Source organism: Peromyscus leucopus, chromosome 3 (genome assembly GCF_004664715.2).
Source record: "Peromyscus leucopus breed LL Stock chromosome 3, UCI_PerLeu_2.1, whole genome shotgun sequence".
NCBI lineage: Eukaryota > Metazoa > Chordata > Mammalia > Rodentia > Cricetidae > Peromyscus > Peromyscus leucopus.
Window position 1 is genome coordinate 99093467 of NC_051065.1, and position 22712 is coordinate 99116178.

The 22712-nt window shown below is 49.4% G+C and overlaps 1 protein-coding gene across 1 annotated transcript in view; it reads left to right on the plus strand.

The window, feature by feature from the left end:
• Positions 1 to 22712, plus strand: part of Slc4a5 (solute carrier family 4 member 5) — a 64791-nt gene that overhangs the window by 26476 nt on the left and 15603 nt on the right. Inside the window, exons 9-17 of the mRNA XM_028871327.2 lie at positions 872 to 1060; positions 3079 to 3253; positions 6969 to 7102; positions 8452 to 8723; positions 12897 to 12955; positions 14907 to 15107; positions 18391 to 18504; positions 21302 to 21463; positions 22193 to 22371. Of these exons, the coding sequence (XP_028727160.1) occupies positions 872 to 1060; positions 3079 to 3253; positions 6969 to 7102; positions 8452 to 8723; positions 12897 to 12955; positions 14907 to 15107; positions 18391 to 18504; positions 21302 to 21463; positions 22193 to 22371 (1485 nt within the window). The remainder of the gene's footprint in view (positions 1 to 871; positions 1061 to 3078; positions 3254 to 6968; positions 7103 to 8451; positions 8724 to 12896; positions 12956 to 14906; positions 15108 to 18390; positions 18505 to 21301; positions 21464 to 22192; positions 22372 to 22712) is intronic.

The following is a 22712-nucleotide window of genomic DNA, read 5'->3' on the forward strand; positions in this document are numbered from 1 at the left end:
TGTGGTGTGTGTGTGTGTGTGTGTGTGTGCATGTGTGTATGTGTGTGGTGTGGTGTGTGGTGTGGTGTGGTGTGTGGTGTGGTGTGTGTGTGTGTGTGCATGTGTGTATGTGTGTGGAGTGGTGTGTGTGTGTATGTGTGTGTGTGTGTGTGGTGTGTGGTGTGTGGTGTGTGTGTGTGTGTGTGTGTGTGCATGTGTGTATGTGTGTGGTGTGGTGTGTGGTGTGGTGTGTGTGTGTGTGTGTGCATGTGTGTATGTGTGTGGTGTGTGTGTGTGTGTGCATGTGTGTGGTGTGTGGTGTGTGTAGTCTTGTTTGAATATGTGTGGGTGCATGTGTAAAAGCCTGAGGTTGATATCTGGGGATTTTCTTCATTGCTCTCTCCACCTTATTCATTGAAGCAGAGTCTCTCAGTGAGCCCAGGTTAGCAGATTAGGCTAGTCTTGTTTGTTCCAGGCTTCCCCTGTGCTGGAATTACAAGTGGCTGCCTTGCCCACCCGACCGACCTTCACATGACTTCTGGGACTCCCAACTCTGGCCCTCTTGTTTGTGTGGCAAACGCTTTAAATGCTGAGCCACCTTCCACCTCCAGCTTAATTTCCCTGCCACTTAAGACATTTAGGTGCTGGGCGATGGTGGCGCACGCCTCTCATCCCAGCACTCGGGAGGCAGAGGCAGGTGGATCTCTGTGAGTTCCAGGCCAGCCTGGTCTACAGAGTTCCAGGCCAGTCAGGGCTACACAGAGAAACCCTGTCTTGAAAAAGAAAACAAAAGATATTTAGTAATTTTTTGCTGGAGGTGGGAAAGGGACAGTCCTGCGGGGTTGGGCCCTTCCCAGCCCTGATCTCCCCTACCCCCCACTTTCTCTTCCAGGAAATCTGTGTTCTCTTTGGCAGAGCTGGGCCAGATGAACGGCTCTGCGGGCGGAGGCGGTGCCTCGGCTGGAGGAGGCGGCGGTGGCGGAGGGGCTGGAGGTAGCGGGGCCGGCGGAGTGGGCAGTGGCGACGAGGCTGAGATGCCAGCTATGCATGAAATCGGAGAGGAGCTGATCTGGACCGGAAGGTGCCCCCTCCATGCCCGGCAGAGAGCCTGCAGTCTTGAACCCTCCCTTCTTCCGGTCCTGTTAGCAATCCTGTGTGCAGCGCCCTCTAGAGACAGAGTGTGACCACTGCAGTCCTTCTGCACTCTAGTGAAGCTCCTCTTGACTCTTGAGCTGTGTTGAGTAAGAGGAACAGAAGGACCCCACCCACAAGGAGGAACCCAAACTTTTCTGTAGACATCCTTTGGTACCCGTGTCAGAAACAATGTACCACAAACAAGATAGTGTAAGACCTACTGAAATCCATTTTCACTCAGGTTGAAATGGAGATGTCAGCAGGGAGCAGGGCATGGTGGACCCTACCTGTAATTCCAGCTCTGGAGAGACTGAGGCAGGAGGATTTCTGCAAGTTCCAGGCCAGCCTGGGTTTTAATATGAGACCCTGTCTCAACCCGACCCTCTAAATAAAGATGCCAGCACCACTGCCTGTGAGCCCGTGGGTAGAGCCTCCTTGGAGTTCTAATGGCAGCCAGGCATCTAGGGCACTCTTTAACTTGGCACTTGCAATCCCCTCAGTTTTTCTGTTGTTACATGGCCTTGCTTGTCCCTGTGTGGATGTCTTTGGGTAGTATTGCCCTGTTTCTCTAAGGGCCGAATCAGTGCCCACTCTTAATGACTTCATTGTAACTTAATCACATCAGCAAAAACTTTGTGTGTGTGTGTGTGTGTGTGTGTGTGTGTGTGTGTGTGTGTGTGTGGTCTCATGTAACCCAAGCTGATCTCAGGCTTACTACAGCAGAGGATGACCTTGAACCGATGATGCCCCTAACCCACCCCCTCCAGAGCTGAACTCACAGCCACCACCATGCTTGGCTTATAATCCAGGGCCTCATGCACAGGTACCATATTCATGGTAGGCAAGCACTCTCCCAACTGAGCTGCATTCCCAAACCCAAAGGCTTTCTAAATAAAACCATATCCACAAGCACCAGAGGTTGGAGATGTAATGTATCTTTTTAAAAGAAGTATAATCTAATATATAATAGTACATTTAAACATCTTATTATTTTTTTTTTTTTTGAGACAGGGTTTCTCTGTGTAGCTTTGCGCCTTTCCTGGAACTCACTTGGTAGCCCAGGCTGGCCTTGAACTCACAGAGATCCGCCTGGCTCTGCCTCCCGAGTGCTGGGATTAAAGGCGTATTATTTAAAAGCATCATTTTTCTCTTCTTTGGGGGGAACAAGAGGAACTTGTCCTGGCCTGAGTTCCCTGGCTGCTCCTGGAGTTTCCCAGGTTGATTGAGATTTAGGAAAGTCTAGAAGTGCAAGGCTCTGTGTAAATGATGACTTGGGGGATACAGCTGTGTGCTGTGTCTTAGTTTCTCACTGTGATAAGACACTCTGACGAAAGCAACTTCAGGGAGAAAGGGCGTATTCTGGCTAGAAGTTTAGGTTACAGCCCATCACGTCAGGGGGGTCAGAGCCACAGGAGAGACCTGGTCGTACTGCAGCCACAGCCAGGCAGCAGAACAGTAAATACTTGCTCGTTCTCATCTCGATTCTTCCATTTCGTTCAGTCCCAGATCCCCTGCCCAGGGAGCAGCCTCGACCTCAGTCAAAAGGAGTCTTCCGATTCAATTGCCAAAGTCCAGATAAGCCCCAACAGGCATATCCAGAGACCCATCTCCTGAGTGATTCTAGATTCGGTGAAGTTTGGCGGTTAACACTAACCATCACGTGTTGTACGGCTTGGGTTGGTTAGGAACTCGAGGAAGGCCATCACAGTGGAGTATGCTCCACAGGGAAGTTCCCATCAGGACTTCCTCCTCTCAGACAGTCTGTGTCCACCCTCCCTAGTATGGACAGTGCTGACTGCAAACTTTCAGGCCTACGTGAATCACGTCTGATCCTCAGTGTTCTGGTAGAAAGATCGCAACTCCATCTACCCCTGCCCCTCACCCCAGACTCTGTAGGGCCCTGGAGGCATCCCCTCCCCTCTGGGTGCCTGCAGAGAAAAGCAGTCTCCTGCCTGTCTCAAGCAGGTTCTTTGGGGGCCTTCGCCTGGATGTCAAGAGGAAGCTGCCCTGGTTCCCAAGTGACTTCTATGACGGCTTCCACATCCAGTCCATCTCGGCTGTTCTGTTCATCTACCTCGGCTGTATCACCAACGCCATCACCTTTGGTGGGCTTCTGGGGGATGCCACAGACAATTATCAGGTGAGTGTGAGCTGGGGACAGACAGACAAACACCAAGTCTACTGCCACCTGCTGGCAGTAAGGAGTTTCAGCGTGTAATCCCAACACCAAGGGTGTGTACCACCATCAGTCTGGCCATCTGGCTTTATGTAACTCTTTACCCTTCCGACAAAATAACGATTTTAGGAATAATGTAACTTTTAGGGAAATCAGCCACATTACTGTTTGTTACTTTCCCCACTGAATATTTAGTGAACTTAATCAGCACTGTTAATTAAGTTGCTAATTGTGGCCTTCTTACATTTTTAATTTTATTTTAAAAATATTTTATTTTATGTGTATGAGTGTTTTGCCTGCATGTATGTCTGTGTACATGTGCATTCAGTGCCCATGGAGGCCAGAAAAAAAGGCACCGGGTCCCCTGGAGCTGGAGTTATAGGCTGTTGTGAGCTGCCCTATGGATGCTGGGAACTTGGGTCTTCTAGAAGAGCAATCAGTGCTCCTAACCCCTGAGCTATCTCTCTATCCAGCCCTCTCTATTTAGAAAACTCACTTTGGCCGGGTGGTGGTAGTGCACACCTTTAATTCCAGCACTCGGGAGGCAGAGCCAGGCGGATCTCTGTAAGTTCGAGGCCAGTCTGGTCTACAGAGCAAAATCCAGGACAGGCACCAAAACTACACAAAGAAACCCTGTCTTGAAAACCAAAACAAAACAACTCACTTTGATTTCTTAGCTTAGTGTTAATATGTTTATGGAATGAGAGTTGTTGCCATGGTGACATCCCGGGGCTTCCCTGGGGATGGTTTTGGCTTCATAGAGATACCTGCTGGTCTCCTGCCAAGGGTCTTCTCCAGTGGCAGAACCACTAGGCAGCTCAGAGCAAAGACAGGCCTGGTGGTACTGGCCTATGATCTCAGCTACTCGGGAGGCTGAGGGATCAGAAGTCCAAAGCCTGCCTGGGCAACTTAGCATGATGTTGTCTCCAAACAAAAGAATATGTGTGGCCTGACAGCACATGCTTGCAACCCCAGCCCTTAAAATACAGAGGCAGAAGGAGCAGGAGTTCAGGCAAGCCCCTGCTACATATTGGGTTGGAGGCTAACCTGGGATACATTCGACCTTGTTTCAAAAAATAAAAATTTAAAAGTAAGGAGCAGGCTGGGTGTAGCTGTGCATGCCTTTAATCCCAGCACTCAGAGGCAGATGGAGGCAGATTTCTGTGGGTTTAAGGCCAGCCTGTTCTACATAGAGAGTTACAGGGCAGCCAGGGATACATAGAGAGACTCTATCTCAAAATATCAACAACAATAAAAAGTAAGGGGCTAGCTCAGTGGATAAAAGCCCCTGCTGTGGAAACCTGATGATCTGAGTTAGATCCCAGGTCCCCACAGTGAAGGAGGGAACAGACTCCTAAAAGTTGTCCTCTGACTTCTACATTTGTACTGGGTGCATTGTACGTGGGCATACACACACACACACACACACACACACACACACACACAGAGTAATAATAGTAATACATAGTAATACATAAGTTTTTTAAATATTAAATTAAAAAATTAGAAAGTGGTAAGGACCTAGCTCAGAGGTTTCCTAGCATGCTCAATGCCCTGCATTCAATCCCCAATGCTTGCAAGACAAATCAAACAATATAAAAGCTCAGAGCACCAAGGAAAGACCCATTTTCAGATGTGGAAATGAGTGTCTGTCGTTGCCTACATCTGTCTCCCAAGCTTCAGGTCCATGCCCAGCTGCCTCCTGTGCATTCCTACATGACTGCCTCTCTGAATCCCCTGGCTCGCACAGACAACATGACATCTGTCATCTTTTCTTCTTCTCACCAGCTACTCATGATTCTTTCCCAGCATAACATGTGACATATGCCTCACCCTGCTGTCCCTGCCAGAAGCTAGAATCACCCCAAACTCCCACATGCAGCTTCTCCCTTGGTGCTCAGTGCATGGCCCTGCTTTTCTGTCAAGCCTCGCCTCTGCATTCTCTTCCTCAGCATCCAGCCCTTCACACAGTGTATGTCCTGTGATCCTGATCATCCTCAAGCCCTTGGGACACACACTCTTCTGTTCCTGCCTCAGGGTGTGCTGTCCTCTCCTTGGTACCAGCTGCTCCTCACTCCACTTAACCAGCCTCTCCTAGCCAATACCTGCTTATGTTTGGGATCTCAACTTCCACATATCTGTCTGCAGTGACCTTCTTGGTGGCCCCTTCTCTTCTGCTGTGAGCTTCTCTGGCACTGGGAACCCATGCCAGCATCCCACTCCTTGGAAGTGGCTCTCAACCAGGGGCAGTTGGACCCCAGGGGACATTTGGCCATATCCAGAGCTGGGCTTGGTTTTTATAACTGGGAGGGGCCGTGACTATTGGCATCTAGTGACTACAGGTGAGGGATGCTACTAAATAGCCCACAATGCACAGGGCAGTCCCCACAACTGAGAATCATACGCCAAATCATCAATAATGCCCAGGTTTAAAAGGCCTAAAAAACCAGCTACGTATCTACATGTTCCACTAACCTGAAAATGTGCTCTGCTGTTCACTGGCTGGTTTCTGGTGCCTATCACATTGCTTGGTACATAGTATTCTAAAGATCTATTTATGCTGATTTTACTAATATGGCTGTTTTACCTGCATGCATGGATGTGTACTATATGCTTACGGTGCCTGCAGAAGCCAGAAAAGGGCGTTGAGTCCCCTGGAACTGAAATTACATTTGTTAGCTATTGTGTAGATGCTGGGAACTGAACCTGGGTCCTCTGGAAGAGCAGCAAGTACTCTTAGCTGCTGAGCCGTTTCTCTGGTACCTGCTGGGTGGCTTTTGAATGAATGATTTGGTCTGAAGTCTAAAGGCAACGCATCGATATTTGAAAATGAATGAATAATTACATGATTGAATGATAACCAGAGGGGCACAGGGATGAGCATATTCACTGTTTTGAAGACCTTGGTTTGACAGCAGAAGTCCCAGGGAACCTTTATCCAAATGGAATTAGAGAGTGATGTTGGCCATGGTCGAAATGGAAGACAGGGAATGGGAGGCAGGATTAGGAAGAGAGAGCCCACTGACAGGTCCTTGGAGAGGCGGTTAGTTTTAGCCTGTGTTAGAGAGGCTCCTGGTGTGACATTCTTCCTGGGGAGACAGAACAAACATCTACTCACCCCAGATAGGGAGCCCATGACAGACCAATGTGCAGATACCACCAACGCTATGTTCGGTGAACCCTGAGTTTTTCTGTGGTTACTTCTGGATGAGGGGTTATTCACAGGAACAGACTCAAACACAGCTATATCACCAAAGCCAACTCCAGCTCACAAAAGCTGGAGACCTGGAGCACGCTGCACAGCCTGCCGGAGCTCACCAGGTTGAAGGGTGTCCTTTCCAGTTGCCTCAGTTGGCCTGAGCCTCCTGCAGGCAGCTCAGTTTGTCTGAGATTATCTCTCAGCGGGCCTTATACTTTATATGCGTGGTGGGAGCCTGACTAGTGTATCTGTTCAGATTCAGGGACTTCCTGAAGCCAGTGAGTTGTTTCTTTCCTGAGCTTCAGGAGCTTCGCTGTAGGAAAGTTTCACGTTCCCTTTACAACAGGGTGTTTCACCCCCCTGCAAAAATCCTGTCTTCTAATGAGCTTCCCTCTAAGATAGCAGGTTTTAATCTCAGAGGAAACTGTGGCCCAGCAGCCCCTTCTGCCTCCCTGAGTCTCTTGCTTTCTCATGCAACAGGGAGTAATGGAGAGCTTCCTGGGCACTGCCATGGCTGGTGCCTTGTTCTGCCTCTTCTCGGGGCAGCCCCTCATCATCCTCAGCAGCACTGGGCCCATCCTCATCTTCGAGAAGCTCCTCTTTGACTTCAGCAAGTAGGTACCGCATGGCAGGCTCCATGCCTACTCTTGAAATTAAGGCAGTCAGCCCAGGCGAGGGTGGAGAATAGGTCCAGGTCAGATGTGGGGTTGAGAGGTAGGAGGATGGAGGGGGCCTGTGAGGAGGGGCCTCTTGAACTGTGGTTGTTGGGTGGTTCCTTCTGACTCCCGTAAGCTGCATTGAAGTCATCTGAGTGCAGATTAGCACTTTGGGAGCAAGCCAGGCCGCATCACTGCTCACTGGAAAGTCAGTGTGGTAGAGAAGGAGCCGTGGGCTGGAAGCTCACAAGCTGCCTTATGGGTTTGGATGAGACCATTTCCTAAGGCAGCTCCAGACCATTCATCTCAAATTCTCTACCGAGCACCAAAGTCTTAGCAGCTTCCTGACACCCAGTGAGGTCTTTTCCAAGACTTCTCAAAGACCAGACACCCCAGAGCTGGGGAGGTGGCCGGTCAGTAGAGTGTTTGCCCTCTAAGCATGAGAATTTTACCCACGTGTAAAATCTGGTGGCACATGCTTACAATCCCGGTGCTTGGGAGGTGGAGATGGGTGGATCCTGGCACTCCCTGAAGGGACTCTAGCCAGTTTGAGCATTGTGAACATGGCTCTGGCAGGCCTTGCCCTTCTCTCCCATCCCCTCTGCCTTGCTAAAAACCAGTAGATTACATTCAAATCTAAGGCTAGCCCCCAAGGCCACTTCGTCCTCCTGAGGCTGGCTACCAAGATCCAGCTACCAAAGTATTGAAGTCCAGCAATCAGAAGCCCCCACTGGCTGCCCTAATTAACATGCCCAATTAAAATTAAACACCTCATCCTAACACAAGGTTTCCCATTAAACTTTATCAACTGCCACTTGCCTCTGGGCCATGTCTGTCTCCTCTCTGTCCAGAGGCAGTCCTCTGTCTCTCTCCCCACCCCCACCCCCAACAAATACCCCTGCCCCCTCTCCCTTGTTCCCTTCCCCTTCTCCCTCATCCTCTCTCTCCTGCCTTTGTCTCTTATTCCCTGATCTGTCCCTCTGGGACAAATAAATCTCCTTTGTGCGGAGAACTTGGCCTTGGGGGTCCTGAGCTCATACTTTTCCTTTCACTCCTTACCTGGAAATTTCCACACATGTGCATCAGCTACATACAAACCCACAAATACATGTGCATACACACATAAACACACACGCGCACACATGCACGCACGCACGCACGCACGCAACCCGACCCAGAAATTGTACCTGTCCAGACCGTTCCCAGTCCTTAGACGGGCATCTGTGCTACCAAAGGAGTACGAGCCACTCGGGGTGGGGCTGGGGAGCCAAGCCCAGGAGGTCCCTCAGCTTCCCTCTGCCATCCAGGGCCAATGGCCTGGACTACATGGAGTTCCGCCTCTGGATCGGCCTGCACTCAGCCATCCAGTGCCTTATCCTGGTGGCCACAGATGCCAGCTTTATCATCAAGTATATCACCCGATTCACCGAGGAGGGGTTCTCCACCCTCATCAGCTTCATCTTCATCTACGATGCCATCAAAAAGATGATTGGTGCCTTCAGTTACTATCCCATCAACACGGACTTCAAGCCTGACTCCATCACCACCTACAAATGCGAGTGTGTTGCTCCTGACGCAGGTAATCCCCGACGTGCACTACTCACACACACACACACACACACACACACACACACACACACACACACACACTCCTTCCGCCACAGCTCTCAATGCCGGAGCTTGTTTGAAGGGCTTGTTTAGCCAGGTGCTTACTGTTCCAAAGGAGCAAAGGCTTGGTCTTGTCTGTTGAGACAGGGTCTGTCTATGTAACCCAGGCTGGCCTTGGCCGTGATCCCCAGACTGGCTTTGGAATTCACAATGCTAATTGCAGAGTCTTGAACCTAATTTTGGGGAAGAATTTGAGGGGATGAGAGCTCCAGTGAAAGCCACCACATGGTTGTGGTAAAAAGCATCCAGGGCTGTAATCAGGAAGCTGCAGGGGAACTTCAGGGAGGAGCAAGGCGTGATTTACCGAAGTGTGGGCTGGAGTGGAGGACACACCTGTCAGTAATACCGCCCGAGTCAGGTAGATCTGATGGTCCCTCCCAGAGCCATTCATACACGACAGCTTGGCCTCCACATACCACTGCCAGGTGGTTACAGACCTCATAAAGTGAGGCCAGCCCAGGGGACAAACGTGCCTACAGTCAGGGTGGAGGCCTTGCCAGTCCCGCCGTGGGAAGAGATGGGGAAGCTGGCATCCTGCCGCCTCCTGGGCATGTGAGCAGGTCGAGAGGGCTGTCACGAAGGACCCCATCTACCCTCTGTGACCACAGGATGTGGCTCGAGAATTGAGGAGCAGTTCCAGGAAGCCAGCTGCTGCTGAGTTTAGGAGGAACTTACAGTGGGGAGAAGTATCTTGAGAGCTACCAACCCCCTTGCTTGGGAACCAGTTGCTTGGACCGTCTGGCATGCATGTGTTTAAAGGACCCCAGGGCTGAGTGGGCTGGAGCAAACAGCTGGTCAACCTGATAATAAATCCTCAGTGCTGGTCAGGTGTGGTTGCTTTCTGACCAAAGAAATCATCACCTGCAAAGTGAAGGCCTCCTCAGAGTCTGATCGCCATCACACCAGAACCATGCCCCTAAGAGATGCCAGCGGGAGGAACCCAGAGGGCCCAAGGGAAGGCAGAGTAGGGTGCGAGACCCTACCCAAGCACCACTGTCCTGGCCTGACAGAAAGCAAACTCTGAGGTCCAGAGGCTACCCGAGACCACAGTGAACCTCAGTTTCCCTGACTGTCAAAGGGTAATCAGTGTTTATCAGAGATGCCTGCGAGGTTTTCAAATAAGTAGGAAAATAGATATTAGATTGCTCAATCCCTTAGTTTAATGATAATAAAACAACAATAATAATTAATAAAAGAATTGATCATGTCAAGTGTACTGGCACACACTTCTAATCCCAGCACTTGAGAGTCAGAGGGAAGTGGATTTTCGTGAGTTCAAGGCCAGTCTGGTCTACATAGGAAGTCCCAGACCAGCCAAGGCTATGTACTGAGACCCTGCCTTAAAAAAATTGATCTTGTCAGCTGATATTCTGCTTTGCAAGTATGGGGTCCTGCTCTACCCTGCATCTTTTATAAGATGTCCTTCCTGCAAGGGGGATAGTGTTGGTCACACCGCCAATCACTGCACTGATTTCTGGAAAGAAGTCTAGGCTTAACTTTTTCTCTCTTTTCTTTTTTCTAGTGTTATCTTTGAGTTGTTCTATTAAACAGTGATAGGTAAAGTTTACCCTTTGTCCGAGTCCTTGCCTAGATCTCTAAAGAGGTCTTGCCACAGTCCCTTTGATTCGGATTCTGCTTTAGGGGAATCTGGTCTCAGGGGCCAAGTTTGTTTTTACTGTGTGTGCTTTTCAGACTCAGTATGCACACTTGGCCCAATTCTGCCTCCTAGAAACATATGTCCTTGTCTCTTTAGAAATAGTCCAAATTCTGGGGTACTGTGATGAGCTTTGGCTACTCAGTGAACCTTCTGTTCACCTAGGGGTGCCCTAGAGCATAGACAGTGGACTCCAAAGGGCATAACAAAACTGTCTGTTTCCGAATTGCTTCCCGTCATTCTTGCCTGGATGCCTGATTACCTTGAGTCGTCTTCATGATTCTTAGTGCATCGTCCCAAGCCTGGCGGCACCAACACCAATCAGAAACTTATCAGAAATGAGGAATCGTGGGCTCCAACCCCAGACCCAAGGAATCTAGAATCCCAGGTAGAATCCAACTGGCTGTGCACCGACAAGCCTGCCCAGGGCTCCTGTGGCCCGCCCTCCCCAAGTCTGACAAGCTTTGTTTTACTGAGCTGGGATTAACTACTAATCCCAGCAAGATTTCTCCCCAGAGAATCATGGGCTGCTGTCAATGCCCGTGCATTTTCATTAGGAGAACTTGGACGGCAAAGGTCTGGGCATTCAGCAGACCAGGGCAGTGGGGAACTAAGGGGGTTTTCTTCCCAGTTCACGTGCCGCCTGCGACTCACTGCTCATTGCCCTAACTTTGCTGCACAGTCCAGTCTAACGACGGCACACCTTCTTCTCTCACACTCTTTCTCATACAAGCTTGCTTGGGACACTATCTTTTCCTATTTAAATTTTTTTTCCATGGTAACTGGTTTGTATTCTGTTTATGGATGCTGCAAATGCTGATTTGGCCGCTCTCAACTTTAAGTGAGTACCACTCTGTGTGCACAAGAATTGTACAGTATTTGATACTTGGACCCTTTCTGGAACTTCCCATACTCTAGTTCTCCCATCTCCTATAGGGTTCTGTTCTTGCTATAAAAGAACTGATAAGCCCACGTCGAAGATATCAAGAGGTCGCTTGAAAATCCTGGGTGCGGCGGCCCTCTTGAGCAGTAGAGTGGGTAGCCCCCCCCCCACTGGGGCTTCCTACCCGGCTTCTCTGTCCATAGTGTTAACTGGGCATCCTGTTTTCTTGTGAGAAGAGGCAATAGTCCCTAATTTCTCATAAGGGAAACTTGCTTCAGGGTGATTCTTAGGATGTAACGTCATTGGCACTGTTCTGCCCAGGGTCAACACTGATCCAGCTGGCCCAGCAGTAACTAGTTTCTGTGATCATATCCAGCCCTGCAGACGACTTGCTAGAGGCTGGGTGGAGCCTCAGGATAAGGACCTTTGTGCTGGGTGTCCATCCGAAGGTAGACAGCCAGCAGGAACAAATGGGGATTGTACAACTTCAGACCATAGCAGCAACTGCCGCTGGTCCCAAACCGACCACTGAGGAACTGCTTAGAGGAGGAAGGGGAGAAGCCAGGCTCCCTCCACCCATGTAGTCCAGGGGAGGGGAGTGGGCAAGCAGTGGTCCTCCAAAGCCAGCCTTTGTGATGGGTGGCCACATCACCTGGGGAGCCTGTGGGTGAGGAGCCCTTCCTACCCGGAAGAGTCAGGGTAGCCAGACACAGTAGTTGGGGGACAAAACTGGTAATGGCTCCCTCCAGCTCTCCTCCCAGACCTCAAGAGATGGCTAGATACTCCACTGACAGTTGGGGACACCGAGGTCAGGAAAGGGGGTGCTTGGCAAGGGACACAGCAAGAAGTTCTTTGGGGGTTCTGGTTCTCCTTCAGGTCCTAGATCCAGGTTATACTATTCTTGCCTTGCACTGAAGGGGCAGATTAGAGAGGAAAATATCAAAGTACACACCCTGAATGAAGGTCCAGCTGGCCTTTAAAGAGTACAGACGGAGTGGGTAGGAGAGAAGTCTCCATAGATGGAAACTGGGCAGAAATGAGAGGCTTATAGTTTCTCTACCAGCAGCCTGGGATAGGATCATAGCTTGAAGATGAACTCTGAAACCTTAGGTAATAGATAACTTAATGTCACTGAGCTCAGTTACCTCACCTGTAAAATGGGGATACGTCATGGAGATTTGGGGAACTGAACAAATGAGTATATTCCCAGGGTTTGGCAGAGTGCATGACGCAGAATTAGCTCTTTGAAACACTTTTTGAAAAGAGTTCGACAGCACAAGATTGTGTCTAGCAGGGACTCAGCAGCAGATTGCTTATTTGAGTTGTTAGAAGTGGGTGTTGGTCCTCAGGGTGAGCTGTTCTGCACTGGCCCAGCTGCTCTGAGTGAGTCCTGGGATCAACTCCCTCCGTCATGGGAGCAGAGGGGGGAAGGTGAAGTCTATAGGAGAGATCAGAGGGAGATGATGGGAAATGGCGGGGTCCCTGGAGGCTGCAGGCTGCACATCTAGAAACCACTGACCCCGGCCTGTCTTCTGTATCTCCTCCAGTGAACACAACCACGCTCAATGCCTCGGCCCCACTGGCGCCAAACACCAACACGTCTCTGGTAAGCCCTTTCTCATCAGGGCAGCGGTTCATGTGCTTTTGTTTATGGTGGGGAGTCAGGAAGGAATTGGGAGGTCAGTCTCAGGAGCAGCTGGGCTCTGGGAACGATGCTTTTAAGTTTGTGACTGTAAGCATCCTGCTCTAAAGCACACACACACCCCCACCCCCGTGTGTGACATCTCTATGCAGAAATATAATATGGCATACCCAGAGCAGGTAATTGATAACCAGAGCTACATACATATACAGGTTGTGGTTAGTTTCTGCCAGGGAACCCCCAGTTCCCACCCAACAGTGCACTCCCAGACCCAGAAGTTTATTAGCACCCCGCAATGAATTTGACCTGTCCTTTGCACCTATTAGTCTCCAGGAACCCCAGCCTTCTGCCTTCCCAAACAATGGTAAGTGGTGGGCTTCAGTCCTCTCCCAGCCTAAGTATATGGAAGAATGTGAAATCATAATTCAGGTAAAGGGCAGCATGTAGGCATTGGGGCAGCTTTGTGAGCTCTGAGTGTCCCTAAGGTTGCTTGCGTTCCCCTGCACAGGCAGCCAGTGGCTCAGCCTCTATCCATCTCACCTGACTATGTAACCAAAACCTCAAACCTAAGACTTTGAGTAGGGCAGACTCAGGCAGTGCCTGCTTCCCAGCCTATTATGTGCTAGGTGCTGGGAGTGGGCCTCAGATGGACCAGCTGGGATGGTTTGGTCTGTGTCTCTGCATTGGTTTTCCACTCTTAGTGACTCATAGCAGCGTGGTCTCGGATCTAAGAGTGTGAGGACAGAGGAGGGAGGCCTCTACAATGACTCCAAGTAACTCAACCCATTTCCTGGCAAAAAGAAGGCAGCTTTAAAGGAGAAAGGGTGTATTCAGCCCACAATTCCAGGCTACAGTCCATCACTGCAAGGGAGTCAAGGCTACAGGGACTTGAAGCAGTGGGTCATATCCAGTCAGGAATGCAGGAAGAGTGAATGCATGTTTAATACAGATGCTGTTTGTTTGTTTGTTTTGTTTTTTGAGACAGGGTTTCTCTGTGAAACAGTCTTGGCTACCTTGGAACTCACTTTGTAGACCAGGCTGGCCTAGAACTCACAGAGATACGCCTGCTTTTGCCTCCCAAGTGCCGGTATTAAAGGCATGCACCATCACCACCCGGCACAATTAAATTTTTTTATCTACAACTGCTTAAATTCACATATGTGAAGCCCATACCTACAAAGTATATAATATATATAATATATATTTATTTTATAATATATTTATATATTATTATATAATATACATAAATTATATATAAGTATATGTATATATGTTCACAGTCTCTGAATTTTAGCATCTGGGACACCCAAGGAGAAAGTGGTTGAAATAACCCAAAAAGAAAACAGTGGGCCAGGTGGTGGTGGTGCACGCCTTTAATCCCAGCACTCGGGAGGCAGAGCCAGGCGGATCTCTGTGAGTTCGAGGCCAGCCTGGGCTACCAAGTGAGTTCCAGGAAAGGCACCAAAACTACACAGAGAAACCCTGTCTCGAAAAACCAAAAAGAAAAAAGAAAAGAAAAGAAAAAGAAAACAGTGAGGATGTGACCTAGGGAAGGAAGGACACTAACTGTCTCTGAGAGGCAGCGTCAGTAACGCCATGGCTCTCGGCCTGGAACAGGGCAGACCTATGGGAGGGAGAAGAAAGCATCTTCCTCCTGCTGTCAAAACCACATGTCCCAGAACACACGGAAGAAACACTTGTCCGCCCCAATCTTTCTGGGGAGCTTCCTGCTCGTCATTCTTTGAGCAGTCTGCCCCAGGGACATGGCTCTGTTATTCAGGGCATCGTCATGGGCAGGAGGACCAGGGGCTCTCAAAGGTTTGGTAGGTACTGAGATTACCCAGGACCACAGGGAGAAGGACACCCTGCCTGACAGGAGGTCCTGACCCCCTTTCTCCTGTGCTTGGTCTCCAAGTACGCCCCCCTTAACCTCACAGCGCTGGACTGGTCCCTGCTGAGCAAGAAGGAGTGTCTGAGCTACGGTGGGCGCCTGCTCGGGAGCTCCTGCCGGTTCATCCCAGACCTGGCACTCATGTCCTTCATCCTTTTCTTCGGCACTTACTCCATGACCTTGACTCTGAAGAAATTCAAATTCAGCCGCTATTTTCCTACCAAGGTAAGTGCCCCCTGCAGTAGCCAGGGATTTACACCCAGGGCATTTTCAAGGCAGACTCAGCTCAGTGACGGCCCCACAGGTGCCCGCTGCCAAGACTGACAACCTGAGTTACATCCCCAAGACCCACACGGTGAAAAGAGAGAACCCGTTCCCACACTTTGTTCTCTGACCTCCACAGCTGGGCCAGTGGCACCTGTGCATGTGTGCGCGCACACAATAATATCTTTAAAAGGAACACTCCCACGTGGTCTCTCCAGAGGGCTCTGTCTTCTGAAAGGATGGACACCAAGGAGGCATTGGCCTGAGGGATTGATACAAATTAAGACCACAAACTTTGTCTGGCTCAGTGGCCCAAACCTGTAATCCCAGCTCCACAGAGACTGAGGCGGAAGGATCACAGATTGAAAGCCAGCCTGGGAAACACACACCCTATCTCAAAAGAAAATGAAGGGGCTAAAGAGATGGCTCTGGTGTTAAGAGGGTTTGTGGCTCTTCCAGAGGACCCGAGTTTGGATCCCAGCACCCACATTGGGTGATTCACAACTGTGTGTAACTCCAGCTCCCTCTACTTGCCACCAGAGGCAGCCACACACACATGCCATTCATTTACACAGACACACACACAAATAAGAAATCATACAAGTAAAATGTTTAAGAATAAGATTAAAGTTTTAAAAAGAGGACAAGGGATATGGCTCAGGAGCAGAGTGCTTGTCTATCATGCAGGAGGCCCTAGATTTTTTTAAATTTTATATTTATTTAATTATTTTGTCATTTTTCAAGACGAGGCAGGGTTTCTCTGTGTAATAGCTCTGGCTGTCCTAGAACTCACTTTGTAGAGCAGGTCTTGAACTGGTCTTGAACTCACAGAGATCCACCTGCCTCTGCCTCCCAAGTGCTGAAACTAAAGGTGTGTGCCACCATGCCAAGCTGAGGCTCTAGATTTAATCTCCAGTATTGAAAATCAAACAACAACAAACAAGACTTTGGAGGCAGAAAGGCCCAGTTGCCATTGACAACACTTGCTGTTTTCCAACCTTCCTCCTGGCCTTTGCTTCTAAACTCCTTATATTTCTAAATATTGTGTTTCCCCTGGTGTAGCCGGATAAATCTTTCCTGCCCACCAGTAACTGGTTAATAACCAGTCAGAGGCTTAATATTAATTACAAACTGTTTGGTCTATGATTCATCTTGTTGCTAGCTAACTATTACATCTTTTTTTTTTTTTTTAAGATTTATGTATTTATTATGTATACAGTGTTCTGCTTCTGCTTGCATATATCCCTTCAGGCCAGAAGGATGTCATTACAGATAACTGTGAGCCACCATGTGGTTGCTGAGAATTGAACTCAGGACCTCTGGAAGAGCAGCCAGTGCTCTTAACCTCTGAGCCATCTCTCCAGCCCAAGCTATTGCATCTTTTTTTTTTTTTTTTTTTTTTTTTTTTTTTTTTTTTTTTTTTTGGTTTTTCGAGACAGGGTTTCTCTGTGTAGCTTTGCGCCTTTCCTGGGACTCACTTGGTAGTCCAGGCTGGCCTCGAACTCACAGAGATCCACCTGGCTCTGCCTCCCGAGTGCTGGGATTAAAGGCGTGCGCCACCACCGCCCGGCTAGTACATCTTAAATGAACCCATTTCTATTAGTCTATGTATTGCCACGTGGCCATGGCGTTACCAGTCTGCTGGCATGTTGCTCCTTGGGCGGCAGGCAGGCAGGCTGGCGTCTGCCCTGATTCAGCCTTTCTTCTCCCTGTATCTTTGCTTGGATTTCCCAACTAGCTATACCCTGTCTTGCCATAAGCTAGAGCAGCTTCTTTATCAGCCAACAGTAGCAACACATATTCACAGCATACAGAAAGACCATCCCACAGAACCCGGGTGACTGATGAAGTTAAAAAAAAAAAATAAAAAAGACCTTATTGTGTGTTTATTGGCCACATAGTCAAATTGGCTTTGTTCTTGGAAATGTTCTGTTTCAGTCTGCCACGTGTTTTCTGTTGAATTTGATTTTTATGTCATGTGTACTCTCCTTTTTTTGGATGTATGTATTGCAAAGGCCTGTTGCCATTCTGTTAACTGGCCTTTAGATTATTTTAAAAATTAGCTATTACTTTTTTTTAATTTGTGTGTGTGCCTAGGCATACCATGGTTCATGTATGAAGGTCAGAGGACAACCTGGAGGGGTCGGTCCTCTCCTCCCACCGTGTGGGTCCTGGGGGTAGCACTCAGGTCCTCAAGTTTACCTACCCAGCCTTCTCGCCGGGCCCCTTTTAACCTTCCTTATCGTTTTTAAGATTCATTTGTTTTATTTTCTGTCAATGAATGCTTTGCCTGAATATATTTATGTTCACCACATGCACAGAATGTCCAAAGAAGCCAGAAAAGGGGCATCGGATCTGATGGAGCTGGAGTTACAGATTGTTGTGAGCCACCATGGGGTTCTGGGAACCAAACCTTAGCAAGAGCAGCCAGTGCTCTTAACTACAGAGCCTTCTTCTCTCCAGCCTCTTCCACTCTTTGGCTTTTCTAAGGGACCTGTTGATGAGCAGAATTCTCAGTTTCACGTAATCAAACACGGCCGAATTTCCCTTTCAGAAAATACTAGCAGAAACCCGTGCCACGCTCTAAAAGCCCGTTGGTCTGCCTTTCGTGTTTGCTCTGCAATTCTTCACAAGCAATTCCGGCGTATAATGGGAGACAGCGGTGCTTTGTGTTTTGTATAAATAGCTCATTGTGCCAGCTTTTGTTTTTGCTTTTCAAGACCATTGTTTTCTATAATGTTTTGCAAAGCATCCTTTGCCATGTCTCATGTGTTCCTGCACGACAGTGTCCCTTCTGGGTTTTTTATTCCATTTCACTGGCTTAGTCAGGGGTCCCCCATGAAAGGGAGGGGGCTCCCTCTCAGCCCAGGTTGGGTACAACAATCTGCCAGCAAGTCTGGAGGAGCTAGGGTTTCCTTTTGAGTTCAACTCACCCACCTGCTGGGTGGCCAAGTTCGGTCATTCTATCAAAGCATGACTTCAGCCAGAACTGCCACTCTGGCCAAAGTCTCCCAAGTTCTCTAAACTGCCACCTTCCACTTGTGCCTCCAAGGTGGGTGCTATCATTATCTGCATTTTGCAGGAAGGGAAACTGAGGCTTGGAAAGATGGTGGACCCCCGAGGTTGCTGACCCAGGCCTGCTGACTTCCGAACACAACCCTTGACCATTCTCTCCATTGCCACCTAAAGACTGAGTCTTCAGCAAGCCAGAACTCACACTTGCTTCCTCCTTTCCTCTCTGCAGGTCCGGACCCTGGTGGCTGACTTTTCCATTGTTTTCTCCATCTTGCTGTTCTGTGGAATCGATGCCTGTTTTGGCCTGCAAACCCCCAAGCTGCATGTGCCTAATGTCATCAAGGTTTGCTCCTTGCCCTTGCCTGGGCAGTCTGCCTGCTTCCAACCTGCAAACTCTTCTTTGTGCTCATCCAACTTTTCTTTCTCAGCCAAGAGAGCCTGTGTGTACTGTAGCCCTTTGTGTAGTCCTCCCAGAGGTGGTCATTTGAGAGGTGGGTGGGGACCCATGCACCATCATATAGGGCTGTGGACCTTCAGAGCGGGAAAGACTCTGGAATCTTCTCTGCATGCTAGTGGAAGTCTCGGGGTGCTGTCAGAGGTTTTCTGATCCTCTCTAACTGTGGCAGTCTACAAACTGGGCCAATTGAGATCCATCCAAAGAGATCCCTTAGAATGATCATCCCCAAAGTGCGGCCCTTAGACTAGGGTCATGTTGTTCTGGGTGGGCATCCTCATGGCACTGTGCTCCTTCATGGGGCTCCCCTGGTATGTGGGTGCCATGGTCATCTTCAATGCCCACAGTTCCTGGGGGTCAGGTAGGACAGAGCTTAAAGATGCAGATCCTCTGCTGGGTGTAGTGGCGCACACCTTTAATCCCAGCACTTGGCAGAGGCAGGAGAGTCTCTGTGAGTTTGAGGCCAGCGTGGTTTACATAGTGAGTTCCAGGACAGACAAGGCTATATAGTAAGATCTTGTATCATTTAAATAAAAGAAAAAAAAAGAAAGAGGGAGGAAGGGAGGGAGGGATAGAGGAAGGAAGGAAGAAAGAAAGAAAAGAAAAGAAGAGAAAAGAAAAAGAAAAAAGTAGAGATTCTTTTTTGTTTGTTTGGTTTTGGAGACAGGGTTTCTCTGTATAGCAGTCCTGGCTGTCCTGGAATTCACTCTGTAGACTCAGAGACCTGCCCACCTCTGCCTCCTGAGTGCTGGGACTAAAGGCATGTGTCACCACTACCCAGCTCTAGTACAGATGCTTAGTCCTATCCTAGACCTATAGAATCGGAAACACAGGGGTGGAGCCTTTAATGAGCTCGTCACATGATGTTGGGCATGCTTAAAGTTGAGGTCCAGGATACAAAAATTGCTCAGTAGGGCCTGGTGAGACGCATCCGTGGGTAAAGGTGCTTCTGCTAATGCCGACAACCTGAGTTCAGTCCCTGGGATACGCCTGGTGGAGGAGAGAACGGACTCCCACGGGTTGTTTTCTGACCACCACACATGCACTGTGGCACATGTACACACACAAACACATGAAATATAATTTTAATAAATTTATGAAAACTTTAAAGAACTTGAAAAAAAAAACACACAGCAAGATTAACCAGCCCCAGAGCCCACCCATCTCAGCAGACTTCTGTACAGCCAAATTAGCCATTCGGAAGCTGTGGAGTTTCTTGTTTGATTCTACATTTCACCATCAAATATACTTTTATGCAGTTATCTACAACCGAAAACCAAAAAATCCACAGTAGAGTTAAAACTAGAAAAGTAGTTTGTTGGCATCTTCTTTCATGACTCATAACATAATTCTGTGTCTATGTGTGGCTTTTTTCCAGATAGGGTTCCTCTGTGTAGTCCTGGCTGTTCTGGAACTAGCTCTGTAGACCAAGCTGGCCTCAAATTCAGAGATCCACCTGTCTCAGTCTCCCTAGTGCTGGGATTAAAGATGTGCACTACTACGCCTGTCCTCAAAATATAATTAAAAAGGAAAAAGAAAGAAATTATCCATCCAGAATTGATGATTTGCTTATGGCCAAGCGCAAACCCTCCCAAATGCACTAACTATATCTAACCGAAGTAGGGAATCCATGTCTAGAACCCGCCTTTGAAGTAACATTAGCCTTAAGACAAAAGCACTGGCTTCTGGAAGTTGAGAGGACAACTCCATGAGTAAGACCCCTTGCTCTGAAAATGGGAGCATCTGAGTTTGAACCTCCAGCACCCACAGCAAAAGCCAGGTGTGGCTGTGCATGCCGGCAACCCAGCATCGGAGGCCAGAGACAGGCTGATGCTGAATCTGGGTGCTCACTGGCCGGCCAGCCTAGCCAAAATGGTGAGGTGTCATCTGAAGGCTGAGCAACAGAGGAAGACATCTGCCATACTGAGGGGTTTGTATGCTCATGCGCACACAACACACACACACACACACACACACACACACACACACACACACACCTATTCTTTCTCTTAAATGTCCATCTCTGTACAAATGACCCTTTATTCTTTTTTGTTTGTTTGTTTTGTTTTGTTTTGTTTTTTGAGACAGGGTTTCTCTGTGTAGCTTTGTGCCTTTCCTGGAACTTGCTCTATAGACCAGGCTGGCCTCGAACTCACAAAGGTCCACCTGCCTGTGCCTCCCAAATGCTGGTATTAAAGGCATGCGCCACCGCCGCCCGGCGACCCTTTATTCTTCACGTGCAGGTCTGCACTGATGTCTGGCTTTTCACAGTGAGCCCTCGGAGCTCCGCAGGCAGATGGCTCCTCAGGGGCAGCGTTAGGTCCATCAGATGCTTTGTTGCTTTGTTCCGTCAGGCCCCCTTCCTGCCCTTTGTCTTTCTGTGACAAATGACTACATGTTCCCCCGGCTGGCTGCCCTCTGACCCTCGCCTGTTTTCCCAGGGTGTCGAAGCCCATCATGTTCTGTTTCGTTCTGTAGCCCCGATGTGTCTGTCTGTGCTCCTTCCCATGCCTACCTGCCTCTGTGACGCTCTTTAAAGTCGCAGGTTCCTAGCACCTTTAAGGGGACACATCGTAGTTGAAAAGTACCTCCGGGTGGGGAAGGAGAAGCTGCGGGAAGCTGGGGGCGCAGGCAGGTGTCTGGGACAAGGGAAAGAGGGACAGACCTCTCTGCTTCCTCCACTCAGCCCACACGGCCTGACCGAGGCTGGTTTGTCGCCCCCTTTGGGAAGAACCCTTGGTGGGTGTACCCAGCGAGCATCCTGCCCGCCTTCCTGGTGACCATCCTGATCTTCATGGACCAGCAGATCACCGCTGTCATTGTCAACCGGAAGGAGAACAAGCTGAAGGTGAGGCTGAGCCACGAGCAGATTTGGGGGACCAGAGGGAGAGCATTCTTCCTTTCATACTTTGGCGGGATAAGTCCCCCCTTTGGTGTCTTTAAGGAGAGAGATATGTGCCCTGGAACAGGACCAATGTGACTTGGTCTGAGAACCAGTTGCAAGCCCAGGCTGGGTCTTGGGCACAAGCTCCCTGCATACCTCAAAATGTGTCTCTGGCTTGTGCTTCCTGACGGTGAAACCTGGGCACCTCACATATGCCGATGGGTATAGGCCTAGAATCAGGAGGCAGAGGAATCTCCTCAGCCCCACGCTTCCTGGGGTTCCCCTCCTTGCCTTTGGGGCTGAGGAGATTCAGGTCATCACTGACTCAGGCCCCACTTAATCTGGACCACTCTAGGCTGGACCCCTTATCTAAAACCTACAGAGAGACTGTGGCCAATGGGCACGAGCTCTTCTTCCCAGAGACCAAACAAACCCAGGGTCTTGCCAAGTCTGAGTATCCCTCTTCTCCACACTTATGCTCAATTTTTTTTTAGACAACGTGGCAACTAAAGCCACTTCTGGGCACAGTGAGGCCCAGACACACACTAAGTCCTCAGGGTGAGTGTCTCAGTAGGGCAGCCCCCTCAGAATACACTCCGGAAGGCAGGGGGAGCCCTTGAGCCATGATCTACAAAATGGTTGCTTTGGAAAGGATCAGGTTCCCAGAAGCTTTTCTGTCCCACTGTCCTGCAGAAGGCCGCGGGCTACCATCTGGACCTGTTCTGGGTGGGCATCCTCATGGCTCTGTGCTCTTTCACGGGGCTGCCCTGGTACGTGGCTGCCACGGTCATCTCCATTGCCCACATCGACAGCCTCAAGATGGAGACAGAGACCAGTGCCCCGGGGGAGCAGCCGCAGTTCCTGGGAGTCAGGTAGGACAGAGCAAAGCTTGGGCCACCTGAACGGGAGTGGACGTCTTAGGGGAAGAGAGCATGGTTTTTCTTCGAGGTATGTGGGCAAGAAAGGCCTTCCCTATGGCCACTGAAATCACAGCCCTAGAGGAATATTCTGAAGAAGAGACAGGTGAAAATTCAATTCTATCAATTCCAAGTGATTTTTTTTAATAGTCCCCAGTAGTAACACACACACACACACACACACACACACACACGCACGCACGCACGCACGCACGCACGCACGCACGCACGCCGCACGCACGCACGCATGCACACACACTCTAGAGCAGTGGTTTTCAACCTTCCAAATGCTGTGA